At 55.0% G+C, this 16,140-nt stretch overlaps 1 protein-coding gene across 6 annotated transcripts in view; it reads left to right on the top strand.

Moving 5' to 3' along the window:
- Positions 1-9,597, top strand: part of ACAD10 (acyl-CoA dehydrogenase family member 10) — a 41,478-nt gene extending 31,881 nt beyond the window's left edge. For all 6 annotated transcript variants that reach the window (XM_074297321.1, XM_074297312.1, XM_074297308.1 and 3 more), the window contains 8 exons: positions 307-447; positions 1,394-1,531; positions 1,613-1,703; positions 2,039-2,197; positions 3,546-3,718; positions 7,822-7,965; positions 8,349-8,426; positions 8,908-9,597. In XM_074297321.1, the coding sequence (XP_074153422.1) occupies positions 307-447; positions 1,394-1,531; positions 1,613-1,703; positions 2,039-2,197; positions 3,546-3,718; positions 7,822-7,965; positions 8,349-8,426; positions 8,908-9,042 (1,059 nt within the window). In that variant the 3' untranslated portion in view covers positions 9,043-9,597. The remainder of the gene's footprint in view (positions 1-306; positions 448-1,393; positions 1,532-1,612; positions 1,704-2,038; positions 2,198-3,545; positions 3,719-7,821; positions 7,966-8,348; positions 8,427-8,907) is intronic.
- The last annotated feature ends 6,543 nt before the right edge of the window (positions 9,598-16,140 follow it).

Below are 16,140 nucleotides of genomic sequence, written 5' to 3'. Positions count from 1 at the left end.
GGCCAGCCTGGGGAAGTCCGAGCCACGGCCAGCTGGGCAGCAAAGGGCAGGTCTCGCCGGGAAGGGGCATCTGGGCAAGCGCTGGGTAAAGGCTGCCCTCTCCTTCTCGAGGTCCGGGCCATCCTCCGGTTCTGCTGCTAATCATTAGTTGGAGCCTCCTTTTGCTTCCTGGGGACGCAGACTTGAGGTTTGGCGTTGGGCGGCCGGACAGTGAGCTCAAGCAGGATTTGTCGTCGCCCTCGGGTGTGGTCTCTCATGGGTGGGGGCCGCCAGTCCCTGATGTTCTCTCGCGCCCCTTCTGGACAGGAAAAGGCCAAGTCCGAAGGGCTCTGGAACCTCTTCCTGCCGGTCGAGACTGACCCCGAGAGGAAGTACGGAGCGGGCCTGACCAACCTGGAGTACGCCCATCTGTGCGAGCTCATGGGCAAGTCCCTGTATGCCCCAGAGGTACCAGCCAGTCAACATCTATTAAGCGCCACTGTGTGCTCAGCACTATAATCCTGGGGATACAAAAGGGGCAAGGGGCGATCCCTGCCCTCGGGGAGCTCGCCGTTCTATGTGGGATGTGGCAGAGAACAAACCTCTGCAGAGCAAGTCATGTACGAGGTAACGGGACGTAATTGGCCGGGGAGGCCCTGCAGGGAGAGGGGCTGGGGGCCGCACCAGGATGCTGGCAGGGGGGGGGGACCCTCTGAGACATGTTGTAGAGGTGACGTCAACAGGCCTTGGCCACAGCTTGGACGTGGGGGTGGGGAGAGGTAGGGAGGAGCCCAGGGTGACTCTGCGACGGCCTGGGGGGGGGGGAGCCGGAGTGGGGGAGAGGATGAATTCTGTGTGGGGCAGAAGGAGCTCCAGGGTTCTACTGGACACCCAGGTCGGGATATCTGACTGGCATTGAAGGAGATACGGGTCTCTCCCTCCCCAGCCCCCTCCGAGGCAGAGAATGGGGGAGACCCCGCCCCGAGGAATGCATCTCTGTGCTTCCCCCTCTTCGCGCCTCGCGGAAGGCCCACCTTACATCGTCCGCCGGGCGCTTTGTGACAGGGCACCGCTGAGCCGCCGAGGGCCGGGCTCTGGTCCCAGCCGGCGGAGCCCGGCCCGGAGCCTCCCTCCTCCCCCAGGCCGCCGGGCTGCCCGTCCCCTGCGCCCCTGAGAGGCAGCTCTGAGGATATACGCTCCGGGGCAGGGGCTGTTCCTTTCGTGCCTGATTCCTAGTGGCAGAGCGGGGGCCGGGGAGTGATGGGGGGCAGGGGGAGAGAGGGGAGAGAGGGGCCGGCACGGAGGGGGCGCTCGGCTTGCTGCCCGTGGCCTCGGCCCCAGCTTCTGGCCCAGAGGGGCGGCCTCTGGCTGGACGGGCCCGGGAGTCACCGGGCCGGGCTTTCCCCGCGTGCAGATCTTTAACTGCTCTGCTCCCGACACGGGGAACATGGAGCTGCTGGTGAGGTACGGCACCGAGCAGCAGAAGGCCCGCTGGCTCCTGCCTCTGCTGGACGGGAGGATCCGCTCGTGCTTCGCCATGACCGAGCCCCAGGTACAGACGGAGCGCGCCCCCCCCCCGTCAGCGCCCCCCCCCCCCCACTCCGTCTGGAGAACCGAGTCTGCTCCCGTTTAGGTCGCTTCGTCGGACGCCACCAACATTGAGTCTTCCATTAGAGAGGAGCGCGGGGGCTACGTCGTAAATGGCCACAAGTGGTGGATCTCAGGTACCCCCGTCTGGAAGGGCCCGTCACCCCCCGCCCGAGCCCGGGGACGAACGCAGGGGCCGCCAGACCTCCTCTCTGCGGGGAGCTCGGGCACCGTCCGCCCCCACAGGCTGGCTCAGCGGCCCGGAGCCGAGGTCCTTCCTCCTTGGGCCGATCTCTCACCCGCAGACAGGAGCCAGGCCGGCCACGTCTGCCCCAAGCCCGGGCCCACAGCCGGCTCCGCCCCTTGCTCCCCCCCCCCCCCCCCCCCGCCCATGAGTCCGTCCCTCCCCGGGCCGAGGGGCCCCAGACACGCGGCCCGGCTTGTGGCGGATCCGTGGCTCCTCTCCCGGCAGGAATCCTGGACCCCCGGTGCCAGCTCTGTGTGTTCATGGGGAAAACAGACCCACGGGCCCCGCGCCACCAGCAGCAGTCAGTCCTGCTGGTTCCCATGGACACCCCGGGGATCAAGGTCATCAGGCCGCTGAGCGTCTATGGGCTGGAAGACCCTCCAGGTAGGGGGCGGGCGCCTGCGGGGTCCGGGCCAGAGATGGGTCTTCCCAAGGCTGCTGGGGTGCCGTGGCTGGGGGGGGGGACGCAGCCGGGGGTCCCGATGCTTAGAGCTCCAGGCCTCGGGGATGTCCCCCTCTGAGACCTCACCCCGGACCGGGGAGAAGGAGGGGACCCCCCCAGGATTCTGAGGAGGATTGGAGGTGGGGGTGTGATCAGCCTGACCGCCAGGGGCGCCACGGCCACAGAGCCCTAGGCCCGGCCTCGGGAAGGCTCTTCTGAACCAGCCTCAGGCCCCCACCTGGGAGATGCCCCAGCCCCTCCCCCCTGTTTGCCTCAGTTTCCTCCACTGTAAAATGGAGAAGGAAACGGCAAACTGCTCCAGGGTCCCTGGCCCAGGGACGGCCCCGAGGGGATCGTGGCCCCCCAGCGGAGCGGGCAGAGTGCTAGAGACGTCCTCTGTGCCCGTACTTGTCGCCCTGGTGTCTCACCCTCCCAGTCGTCATGACCTTTCCTCCTCCTTTGCTCCGGGGGCTTCTCTATGAAATTCACACGGACAGCCCCCATTCAGTCTGATCTCAGGGGGGTTTCTTGGGGTCACTCAGGGACTCCCCGCCTGCCGCGGAGAGGAGCACCCGTCGCCCAGGACCGCCCGGCACCACGCTGGCGCCTCGGGGCCTGGGACGGTGCAGCCGGCCGGCCCTGCGGGGGTGGTCCCGCCCCCCGCCGCCTCCGAGGCTCTCCCCGCGGAGGTCAGGCCCCCTCCCCCCCGGCCGCCCCAGCGGGGGGAGCGCGGGGACCCCGGGCCAGCTGGGGCTGGCCAGCTCACCGCGGCCTCGGTCTCCTCATGTGAAAAGCGGAGGGTTGGATCAGGGCCGGTCCCTCCTGTCCCGTGTGCTCCCGGACCCTCTGGTCTCCACCAGACGTCTTATTGTAGCTTTGTATCACAAATTTTATGTGTGCCTGGGTAATTCCACAGCACTGACGGTGCTCTCATCCCCCCTCCCCCTTACATGTTCCATGTGTTAAAGCATAAATTAAACGCGATACGTGCACACGTCCGAACAGTTATTTTGCTGGAGAGAAAGAATCGGACTCCGAGGCAGTGCACGGTTAGCCTGTGAAGGAATAGGAGATGCAGGGGACAAAGCTAGGGGGACTGGGAGTTCTGGGTCGTGGTTCATGGTCGTCTCCCAGAGTCCTTTCGCTGGGGGTGACTCAGTTTCGGGCTGGAGGGAGAAGCAGGCCCGACCCTCGCTGAGGCGGCCAGAGCCGGGCCAGAGAAGGGACAGAGCGGCGTCCCGCTGTCCTGCTGAGGAGCCGGGCCCCACGCGTGCGCCTCCCTCTCTGCAGGCGGTCACGGGGAGGTCCTGTTTGAGAACGTGCGGGTGCCGAAAGACCACCTGGTCCTGGGCCCGGGCCGAGGCTTTGAGATCGCCCAGGGCAGGCTGGGCCCGGGCAGGATCCACCACTGCATGCGGCTCATCGGGTACTCGGAGAGAACGCTGGCGCTCATGAAGGAGCGGGTGAGGGGGCGCCGGCCGCCGGGCTCAGTCTCTGGGGGGGAAGGGAGTCTCCTGGCTGAGAATTGGGGGGGGAGGGGGGCAAGCAGAGAGATTTCCCAGGCTCCGCTTCCCCCCGGCTGCCAGGCAGAGGGCACTGTGCCCCATCCCCTCCTTTCTGCCCCATCGGGCCGGACCCCCCAGAAGGCCGTGCGGCCCTTGTCCCCAGTGCCCGGGGCGTGGGGCCCCCCCAGACCCCCCCACGCTGTCGGGCCTGGGCCAAGGCCACAAACTCCTCCTTCGCTGCCAGTGGGGAGCCTGGAGCCAAGGGGTGAGCTCTCGGGCAAGCCTGGAGCTCTTTAGCCTGCGGGCAGCGTGGGGCTCAGGGAGAGGCGGAGGCCAGGGGGCCTTTTCTAAGAGTCCGTGCAAAGTGAGTGTCCACCACCCGGCCCCCCCCCCCCCCAGCTCGCCCCCCCCCCAACTCGCCCCCCCCAGCTCGCCCCCCCCCCAGCTCGCCCCCCCCCCACAGCTCGGCTCCCCCCACCGCTCGGCTCCCCCCGCAGCTCGGCCCCCCCCGCAGCTCGGCTCCCCCCGCAGCTCGGCTCCCCCCACCGCTCGGCTCCCCCCGCAGCTCGGCTCCCCCCACCGCCCGGCCCCCCCCCGCAGCTCGGCTCCCCCCACCGCTCGGCTCCCCCCGCAGCTCGGCCCCCCCCGCAGCTCGGCTCCCCCCGCAGCTCGGCCCCCCCCACAGCTCGGCTCCCCCCGCAGCTCGGCTCCCCCCACCACCCGGCTCCCCCCACCGCCCGGCTCCCCCCACTGCTCGGCTCCCCCCACAGCTCGGCCCCCCCCCCGCAGCTCGGCCCTCCCCGCAGCTCGGCCCCCCCCGCAGCTCGGCTCCCCCCACCGCTCGGCTCCCCCCACCGCCCGGCTCCCCCCACCGCCCGGCTCCCCCCACTGCTCGGCTCCCCCCACAGCTCGGCCCCCCCCCCCGCAGCTCGGCCCTCCCCGCAGCTCGGCCCCCCCCGCAGCTCGGCTCCCCCCACCGCCCGGCTCCCCCCACCTCTCGGCCCCCCCCGCAGCTCGGCTGTCCCCAGCACTGGACGCTCCCCCCACAGCTCGGCTCCCCCCACCACCCGGCCCCCCCCACAGATCGGCTCCCCCCGCAGCTCGGCTCCCCCCACCTCTCGGCCCCCCCCGCAGCTCGGCTGTCCCCAGCACTGGACGCTCCCCCCACAGCTCGGCTCCCCCCACCACCCGGCCCCCCCCACAGATCGGCTCCCCCCGCAGCTCGGCTCCCCCCGCAGCTCGGCTCCCCCCGCAGCTCGGCTCCCCCCCGCAGCTCGGCCCCCCCCACAGCTCGGCCCCCCCTGCAGCTCGGCTGTCCCTAGCACTGGACGCTCCCCCTGGCCGGCCCGGAGTGCTCAATGAGAGGATCCCACAAGGTCAGAGCCCAGAGGCTCCGACAGGCCTGGCATCCTGCCCGCCCCCCTCCCCCCCAGGGACCAGAGCCAGGGTTACGCAACAGGCCGAGGGGCCTGCTCAAAAAGTCAGAGGCCGCCTTCAAAGCTGCTTCTGCCCCGTGGGGGGCAGGGCACACTCTGACCCTCAGCTTCCTCCTCAGTGAAACAGGGCCTCCAAGGTCCCTCCCAGCCCCAGGGCGGGGAGGCAACCATGTTTCTGGCCCTGGTTCTTTCCACCACCCCAGGAGGCCTTTCTCCCAGCTCCCAGGATGGCTCCCCTGACTTCTGGGGGAAGCCGCACTCCAGTCACCCAGCTAGGACGGAGCAGTCGGGAGGCCGGGCCTGGAGGGCGGCTTTCAGCCTTAGAAACTCGTGTACCTCACACACACACACACACACACTCACACACACACACAGACACAGACACTCACACACACACAGAGACACTCACACTCACACACACACACAGACACTCACACTCACACACAGACACTCACACACACAGACACACTCACACACACATACATACACTCACACACACACAGACACTCACACACACACACAGACACACTCACACACATACATACACTCACACACATACACACACAGACACACACACACAGACACTTACACACACACATACACACAGACACTCACACACACACACACATACACACAGACACTCACACACACACTCACACACACACAGACACTCACACACACACACATACACACACACAGACACACACACACAGACACACACACTCACACACACACATACACACACACAGACACACACACACAGAGACACTCACACACACACTCACACACATACACACACACTCAAACTCACACTCACACACATACCCCCCACACCACACACACACACCACACACACACATTCACACACACATACATACACTCACACACACACAGACACTCACACACACACACAGACACACTCACACACACACACAGACACAGACACTCACACACACACAGAGACACTCACACTCACACACACACACAGACACTCACACTCACACACAGACACTCACACACACAGACACACTCACACACACACATACATACACTCACACACACACAGACACTCACACACACACACAGACACACTCACACACATACATACACTCACACACATACACACACAGACACACACACACACTTACACACACACACATACACACAGACACTCACACACACACAGACACTCACACACACACAGACACTCACACACACACACACACTCACACACACTCACACTCACACACACACAGACACTCACACACACACATACACACACACAGACACACACACACAGACACACACACTCACACACACACAGACACACACACACACACAGAGACACTCACACACACACTCACACTCACACACATACACACACACTCACACTCACACACATACCCCCCACACCACACACACACACCACACACACACATTCACACACACATACATACACTCACACACACACAGACACTCACACACACACACAGACACACTCACACACATACATACACTCACACACATACACACACAGACACACACACAGACACTTACACACACACACATACACACAGACACTCACACACACACACATACACACAGACACTCACACACACACTCACACACACTCACACTCACACACACACAGACACTCACACACACACACAGAGACACTCACACACACACACACAGAGACACTCACACACACACATACACACATACATACACACACACATACACACACAGACACACACACACAGACACACACACACACATACACACAGACACTCACACTCACACACACACACTCACACTCACACACACATACCACACACACACACTCACACACATACACACACAGACACTCACACACAGACACACACTCACACACACACACACTCTCTCATACACACTCTCACACACACACTCACACACAGAGACACAGACACTCACACACACACAGACACACTCACACACACATTCATACCCTCACACACATACCACACACACACACTCACACACATACACACACTCACACACATACACACACACTCACACACACATACATACACTCACACACATACACACACTCACACACACACTCACACACATACATACATACACTCACACACACACACACATACACACTCACACACACACACTCACACACATACATACATACACTCACACACACATTCATACACTCACACACATACACACACACACACATATACACTCACACACACACACACTCACTCACACCCATAGCCTCCGTCCCACCAGGCTCAGAGCCTGTGCTTGCAGCAGGTCTGAGGCCGCGCCCCTTGGCACGTGCCAGGCTAATGCAGACACGTGGCTCTCCCTGTCCCCCGGGCTTGCCCTGTCCCGGGCCTGGTTGGGCCACCTGTGTGTCAGGAATCTGCCGCACGTTCTTGCCCCGAGGGCCGCTCGGACCAGGGTGGCCTGTCTGCCCCCACGATGGTCCCAGAGCTCCTGGGGCTGGTGGAGGTGAGGAGGGGCCACTCTCCTGCTGCTGCCCCGGGCCTTCCCTTCCCCCCCAGCCTCCTCCGGCCCCCAGCCTCCCCCCCCAGCCTCCCTTCAGGCCTCCGCTCCGGGTCGCAGGTGAAGTCCCGCGTGGCCTTCGGGAAGCCGCTGGTGGAGCAGGGGACGATCCTGGCCGACATCGCCAAGTCCCGGGCCGACATCGACCAGGCCAGACTGCTGGTGCTGAAAGCCGCGCACCTCATGGACGTGGCGGGGAACAAGGTGCGCTCTGAGTGCCAGGGGGCGGGGGCGGGGGCCCCGACCTTAGAGCTTCGGTGTGAATCTTCGAGTTTGCAGGGACCCTTGGGCCCAGAAAGGTCCCGTTCCCGTATAAGAAGGGAGGCGTGGTTAGTCAGCAGTGGACCCCAGGCTCCATGCATCAGTGTGGGGATGGGGGGCTAAGAAGGCGGGGCCGCATTGCCAGGGGCCCGGCAGGGAGGAGCGCCGCCGTCCTCTGCCTTTGTCAGACCGCCCTCGTGGCCGCAGGGAGCCCCGGAAAGGCCCGTCCTGCCCCCCGCCCGGGTCTGGCACTTCCAGTTGCGCTTTCCAAGGTTCTGCCTCCCGGGCGCTCACGCTCCGTCCTCCGCTTCCTTTGGTTTGTCCAGGCAGCCGCTTTAGACATCGCCATGATCAAAATGGTGGCTCCCACCATGGCCCTGCGAGTGATTGACCGCGCCATTCAGGCGAGTATGGCGTGCGGGGGTGGATGCGGGGCTTTCAGACTAAAAGTGAAGGAAGGTCTGATTTTTCCCCTTAGCCTCCCCTCCCCCCCATGACAGGGCCGGAACCCTGACTCTTGGACTTGGAGGCGCCCCTCCCGAGGGGATGTGGGGCCCAGGCTCCCCCGCACCCCTCAGCCTGAGCAAGGGCGAGTTCCTCAGTTACTGTGGGGCTGCTTAGTGCAGGCCAGGCTGGTGGGGCATCCGCGGCCCGCCCCCCTCCCGGCCTCACTCCCAGCATTACCCCTGTGAGGCTCACCAGGCCGAATCCGGCCTCTCGGGGCCTCGGTCCAGTGGCTGTTCTGCCGGGTGCTGCCCCCGTGTGGACCCTGGGGGCCCTGGGGAGGTCACCTGGCCGCTGGCCCTCAGTTTGCTCGTCCGTCAGGGCCTGACCCCAGGGCCCCAGGGCCCCAGGGCCCCTCACCTCCTGCTCTGGCTGTTTCAGGCCTTTGGAGCTGCAGGACTGAACAACGACTCCCCCCTCGCCCAGTTCTTCTCCTGGGCGAGAGCGCTCCGGCTCGCAGACGGCCCCGATGAGGTCCACCGCAGCACAGTGGCGAAGATGGAGTTAAAGCGCTAGACCTCTGCCGCCTTCACGCCCCCGCAGTGGCCACGCCACGGTGGGAGGAACTGGGGCGCTTGGGGGGTAAGGAGGGCGTGACTCAGAATCCGTGACTTGGGGGGCCACCGCTGTCATTGTGCCAGATTCTGGCAGCGATCTCTGGGCTCTCTCACTCGGGAAGCCTGGGCTCTGAGGTTGGGGGAGTCCTGGCCCCCTGCAGAGGCCTCAAAGCTGGCCTTGGGCCTCTGGGAACCTGCCTGCGAGGTCAGCGGCGTGGGAGCACAGACCCCAGAACTGGCCGGGATGGCCAGCAGAGGGGAGCCAACTTTGCCCAGCGGTGCCCTCCTCTGCCTCTGGGGAGAACGTGGGCAGTGTCCAGGGGGCGGAGTGAACCCGAAACTGTTCCTGCCAGCCCCGCTTAGCTGCCACAGGGGCTCCCTGGGGGCCGCAAATTGTGTGGTCCCAGATAAAATGGAAAGTGGGTCTAAAAAATTAGGAAAAAAATCACACGGTCTTGGGGCGCAGCTAGGGAACATGAAAGATGTTCAGAATAAAGCATTTTAATTTGGCCCAGCCTCTCATCCGTGCCTCAGTTACGGCCACTCACGCTTCTGGGGCCCTGGCCCTTTTCCACTGCCCCAGCCTCCACCCAACCCTGCAGAGCCAAGCCCCGGACCCCAAAATCCTTGAACTTCGTGCCTTCATCTTACCCCTCCTCCCCTTTCTCCCTCTTGCTGTGATCCCCTCAGCCAGTCCTCCATGACAGCCTCTGATCAGGTTGGGCCAAGGACGCCCCCAGACCAAAGTTCTCCTGCATCCCTCCCCGCATTAGGATGTCAGCTCTCTGAGGCAGAAACCCTCTTTCAGAAAACATTCCTGCCGGCACTTCCCATAGCCTCAGGAGGTACCACAGGCTTCCCCGGGAGGAAACTGAGGCAGAGACTGTAAAGCTGGTAAATGCCCCAAAGGGGGTTTGAACCAAGCTGCCTGTTAGTGGTTGGAGACCTTGATGGAACCCCTCACCTTCTGTTATCTTTATTTTTGCAAGGCGGATTGGGGCTAAGTGACTTGCGCAAGGTCACACAGCTAGTGTGTGTTAAGTGAGGGAGATTTGAACTCCAAGCCTCCCGATCCAGCACCGTCTAGCGCCCCCCAACTTTCTGTTACTCTTCATGTTATTTCTTGGTTTCATGTTCATGATTTGTTGTTTAGTCTTTTTAGTCATGTCTGACTCTCCGTGACCACTTTTGATTTCTTTCTGGCAAAAGTACTAACGTGATCTGCCATTTCCTTTTCCATCTTATTTTACAGATGAGGAAACTGAGGCACACCAGGTGAAGTGACCCGTCCAGGGTCCAGGATTTGAACTTAGGTCTCCAGTCCCAGGCTCTATCCCCTGCGCCACCCAACTTCCCCAGTGTTCATGATAAATGCCCTCCAAGAAGCCATTGTTTTTTGGCACAAGACCAGCAGCCCCAGGTTCTTAGGAGCTAGGATGAATATCTTCACTTCTCTGGGCCTTCGTTTCCTCATTTGTAAAATGGGGCTAATAATGCTCCTGGAACCTCAGAGCCTTTTCCTTCCCTGCCTTGTGTAGGAGGCTGTAGAATCTCCCAATCTCATTTTACAGATTAGGAAGCAAACATTTAGAGACTAGCTGTATAAACTAGCATTTGCAAAGTCTTTACATAATTTGTAAAGCATTTGCAAAGGGCCTGGTGTGATTATCTCCATTTTATAGATAAGAAAACAAAAGCAAAAGAAATAAAAAAGTGGTTGGCCTGCAACTAATAGCTAATAAGCTTGAGGGGCAGGGTTTAAACCTAAGTTTTCCAGACACCAAGTCCAACATGCTAGCTCCCATGACCCCCTGTTTTTAGAGGGAAAAACAAAACAGTATTTAGTTGAAATGATGAGATTAGTTATCTCTGGGCAGAAAATGAATGTTTTCCTTAGTCCACTTTTTGGGAGCCCAGACCTACCTGGAAGCCAGGAATCTTCCCCAGAGTTATGTGATAAACTAGGCCCTTCAAGGACACAAACAGGGAGCAGCTCACAGACTGAGCAGGAAGGGGGAGACTTCGGTCCCCTATTCACAAAGCCTAACTTAGAGACTCTGGAAAATTGTCAAATGGGAACCACTGTGGCACTTACTCACCCGGGAATGTTCTGAGGCTCACACTAGATGATAGTTTTTGTAAACGCAAAACTTTGGCATACAGTAGGCACTTAATGTTCATTCCCTTTCCTTCCTTCTCATGATCCGAGTCCAGCTTGAAGAAGTCTTAAGGAGATTTGATAATTGTCTTAAATATCTGAAGTCTATGCTATGGAAAATGAGTTGTTTGAACATGGAATCAGTCATTTAGTTAGTAAACATTTATTAAGCACCTATTATGAGCCTTATGGGCTATAAAATTCCAATTTGTGATAAAAGACACCAAAAACTCCACGCATGATTGATCAATTTATTATGGTGTCAGGGAGGTCCCTAATTCAATGGATCCAAGACTGCTCATCCATCTTGGATGCTGCTATTTTTATTTTATTTATTTTTGCTGAGGCAGTTGGGATTAAATGACTTGCCCAGGGTCACACAGCTAGGAAATATATGAAGTGTCTGAGAACAGATTTGAACTCAGGTCCTCCTGACTTCAGGCCTGGTGCTCTATCCACTGCACCACCTAGCTGCTCCAATGCTGGCTATTTTTATGCATACAAAAGCACTAAAAAGTGGAAGGAGAAATTATAATTCACTGATAGTTCCAAAAGCGGGGACATCTTTTAGCCAGTTGGTTAAAGAAAATGTCCATCAGTCATAGCGACTTTGTCAACAGATCTTCATCTCAGCTGGAGCTTTCTAACACTCATAAAACTCAATAATATGGAAACCTTCAACAAAGCCTTGAAGCCTTCTCCAGGTCATGAGATCCTATTGTTTAGCCACCAGTATGGAGTTCAAGAGAGTTGTGGATTTAAAGCCAGGGTCACTAGGGAATGGATAGTCGTGATTCTTAGGCGGTGTTGTACCGACAAGTGAACCTTATTGTAGAACACAGTGGAGGCAGTGAAAGGCGGCAGTTACGCTCTCATTACATTTCTAACTAATGTGAACTTACTGATAAATACAAATAACCAGTGCATAGCGGATTAATCATAACTCCCATCCTGACAGCATCAACACACATGACCAAACCTTAGCCCTATTCTGCTTAATTCACAAAATCAATCACCGATAGCCTTCCAATCACAATAAACTGAGTAAATGCTAATTTGAGTAGAAGCATCACAGTGACTGGCACAGTGAGGCAAGATGCTAAGCTCTGAGGATACAAAGCAAAGGATTGTTTCTAGGGCCTGACTGCGGAAGGAGGGAGCAAGATGGGAGCAGTTACAGAGAACCTAGCTATGGACAGAGTAAATAGGAACTAATTAGCTGAGAAGGCATTTGAGTTAGGAGGGACTGGAGCAGACTCCTTGGAAAAAGTAGGACTTAAAGGAGAGAGTGTCCAGCATGAAGGGGAGCCAGCGAAATTGCCCAGAGCCAAAAGAGAGAGTCTTCTGAGGGAAGGTTATTAGAGAAGCAGAAGAGGGTGTCCCGAAAACTTAGAACATCAAAGAAAAGAGAGTGGCTGATCAGTAAAAGGCTTCAGAGAGCACGAAAAATGAGACTTGAAAAAAGGCTATTTGGCTATTAAGAGATCATTGGTAGCTTGGAGAGAGCAATTTTGCACAAAAATTGCTGATTGATAAGAAATAATAATGATGAGAGGAAATGGAGGGGCAGCTAGATGGTGCAGTGGAGTGAGCGCCAGCCCTGAATTCAGGAGGACCCGAGTTCAAATCTGGTCTCAGACACTTAACACTTCCTACCTGTGTGACCCTGGGCAAGTCACTGAACCCCAGCCTCAGAAAAAAAAACAAAAAAATTTTACTAAAATAGAGAGACAGGCTTGATGGGCCTTATTCTTGGGAGGAGCAGCTAGGTGGCAGTAGATTAGAATGTGGTGTCAGTCCTATCCAGCTACTTTTTATCTGCTCAGGTCATTTAGTCTCAGTCTCAGTTTCCTCATCTATTAAATGGGGGTAACTAGTAGCACCTACTTCCCGTGGTGGTTATGAACATCCAGTGAAATAATATTTGTAAATAACATATTTAGATTTTCTAACATGAAGTGCTAGGAAAATGTTGGTTATTATAATTTTCAGCCTACATCATCATGGGTCAATGATCAATAACTCAAATAACTTAGAAGGAACACAATACTAAGTAAATATTTGCAAGAATACCAAAGAAGTTTGAGAAAAAGGAAAACAAGGCCGATCCATCTATATTTCCTTAGGGCCCAGAAAGTTTCCATTCTTAACCTCTGCAAAACTGTTAAGTATTTTACATTGATCTCTGACTTTTACTTCTCCCTGAGAGAAGGTTGAGTGAGACTTATCCTTCTCCCTATTCATTAGGAGTGCATGAATCTTTATTTTATTTTTTAAAAAATTTTATAATTATAACTTTTTTTCCCCCTGAGGCTGGGGTTAAGTGACTTGCTCAAGGTCACACAGCTAGGAAGTGTTAAGTGTCTGAGACCAAATTTGAATTCGGGTCCTCCTGAATTCAAGGCTGGTGCTCTATCCACTGTGCCACCTAGCGGCCCCTATAACATTTTTTTTGACAATACATATGCATAGGTAATTTTTTACAACATTATCCCTTATACTCCCTTCTGTTCCGAATTTTTCCCCTCCTTCCTTCCATCCCCTCCCCTAGATGGCAGGCATTCCCATACATATAAAATATCTTATAGTATATTCTAGGTACAATATATATGTGCAGAACTGAATTTTGTTGTTGTTGTTGCAAAGGAAGAATTGGATTCGGAAGCTAAAAATAATCTGGGGAGAAAAACAAAAAATGCTAACAGTTTACATTCACTTCCCAGTGTTCCTTCTCTGGGTGTAGCTGATTCTGTCCATCATTGATCCATTGGAATTGAATTAGCTCTTCTCTATGTTGAAGATATCCACTTCCATCAGAATGCATCCTCATACAGTATCATTGTTGAAGTGTATAATGATCCCCTAGTTCTGCTCGTTTCACTCAGCATCAGTTGATTTAAGTCTCTCCAGGCCTCTCTGTATTCCTCCTGTTGGTCATTTCTTACAGAGCAATAATATTCCATAACCTTCATATACCACAATTTACCCAACCATTCTCCGATTGATGGATATCCATTCATTTTCCAGTTTTTAGCCACTACAAAAAGAGCTGCCACAATCATTTTGGCACATACAGGTCCCTTTCCCTTCTTTAGTAGTTCCTTGGGATATAAGCCCAGGAGTAACACTGCTGGATCAAAGGGTAGAGTACATGAATCTTATTGATGATTGAGAGTGAGGATCAGTCTGGTCATAAATGGGCTCAACCAAGTTGATTCCAAAATTTATAACATTTCACTTCCAATCTTTTTTTTTAATTATTAAAGCTTTTTTTAAAATTATTTTTCAAAATATATGCATGGACAATTCTTCAACATTAACAAGGCCTTGTGTTCCAATTTTTCCCCCTCTTTCCCTACTTCCTCCCTGACATGGCAAATAATCCAATATATGTTAAACATGGTAAAAATATAGATTAAATCCACTATATGCATATATATTTATACAATTATCTTGCCACACAAGAAAAATCAAATCAAACCAGAAAAAAATGAGAAGCAAAATAAAATGCAAGCAAACAACAGCAAAAAGAGTGAAAATGCTGTTTTCACTTCCAATCTTACTTGCCTAGGCCTGCCCTTGCCCTATGTTGGGCAAAAGAATGGAATGTGATCCTGGAATACCATGAAACTTTTGTTGTTATTATTTTTCATCCCTATCGGGAGACAACTGGAGGATAGAGGGAAGAGAGGGCTGAATTTAGGGTCAGGAAGACCAGGATTCAAAACCCACTTCTGACATTTACTTACCTGTGTGAACTTTAGTAACTCTCTGAACCTCAGGCTATTCCCCAAAATCTATAGACAAGCTTCAATCTGCCTTGGTCATGAGAATTTTCCCATTGGAAATTCCCACACTGATATGATCTCAGATTCTTGCTGAATTGCTGTATTGTCCAACATCTCTAAGATTACATTGAAGAATCCCTCCTGTCCATATCCCATTTGCAGATTTCCAGCTCTAGAAAGCTCCGACAGCAGCTCCTGAGCTGTGGCTTGAATGGCCCTACTTAAGCATGTCAATTCTTGCTTCCCAAGAGCCACCTCCCGATGACAAATGTGCTCTTGAAGCGGCAGAGAGCCAGCTGTGTAGTGGGTAGATAGAACAAGAAGACCTGGATTCCATACCCTCAGACATGTATTAGTTATGTAAACTTGGGCAAGTCATTTAACTTCTGTTTGCCTCAGTTTTTTCATCTGTAAAATGAGGATCGTAATAGCATATATCTCCTAGGGTTGTTGTGAGGATCATATTTGTCCCTTAATAATATATTTTTTTTCCAATTACAGATAAAGATAGTTTTCAGCGCTCATCTTTTTGTTCTTATTTTATAGCTTTTTATTTACCAGATATATGCATGGGTAATTTTACAGCATTGACAATTGCCAAACATTTTGTTCTAATTTTTCCCCTCCATCCCCCCCCAGATGGCAGGTTAACCAATACATGTTACGTATGTTAAGAGTATAAATTAAAATAAATTAAATATGTATGCATGTCCAAACAGTTGTTTTGCTGAACAAAAAGAATTCTTCTTTGAAATAGTGTACAATTAGCCTGTGAAGGAAATCCAAAATGCAGGCGGGATTGGGAATTCTATGTAGTGTTTCATAGTTGTCTCCCAGAGTTCTTTCCCTGGGTGTAGCTGGTTCAGTTCATTACTTCTCTATTGGAACTGATTTGGTTCATCTCATTGTTAAAGAGGGCCACGTCCATCAGAATTGATCATCATACAGTATTGTTTCAACACTCATCTTTTTAAGATTTTGTGTCTCAAATCTTTCTCCCTCTTTCGCTCCCCAAGAAAATAGGCAATCTGATATAGGCTAAACATGTATAATAAGGTTAAATACATTTCCACATGAGTCGTATTATGAAAGAAGAACCAGAACAAAAGGG

The sequence above is a fragment of the Sminthopsis crassicaudata genome, chromosome 1 (genome assembly GCF_048593235.1).
Source record: "Sminthopsis crassicaudata isolate SCR6 chromosome 1, ASM4859323v1, whole genome shotgun sequence".
NCBI lineage: Eukaryota > Metazoa > Chordata > Mammalia > Dasyuromorphia > Dasyuridae > Sminthopsis > Sminthopsis crassicaudata.
Note: the sequence above shows the minus strand (reverse complement) of the source record. Positions and strands in the feature narration are given on the sequence as shown.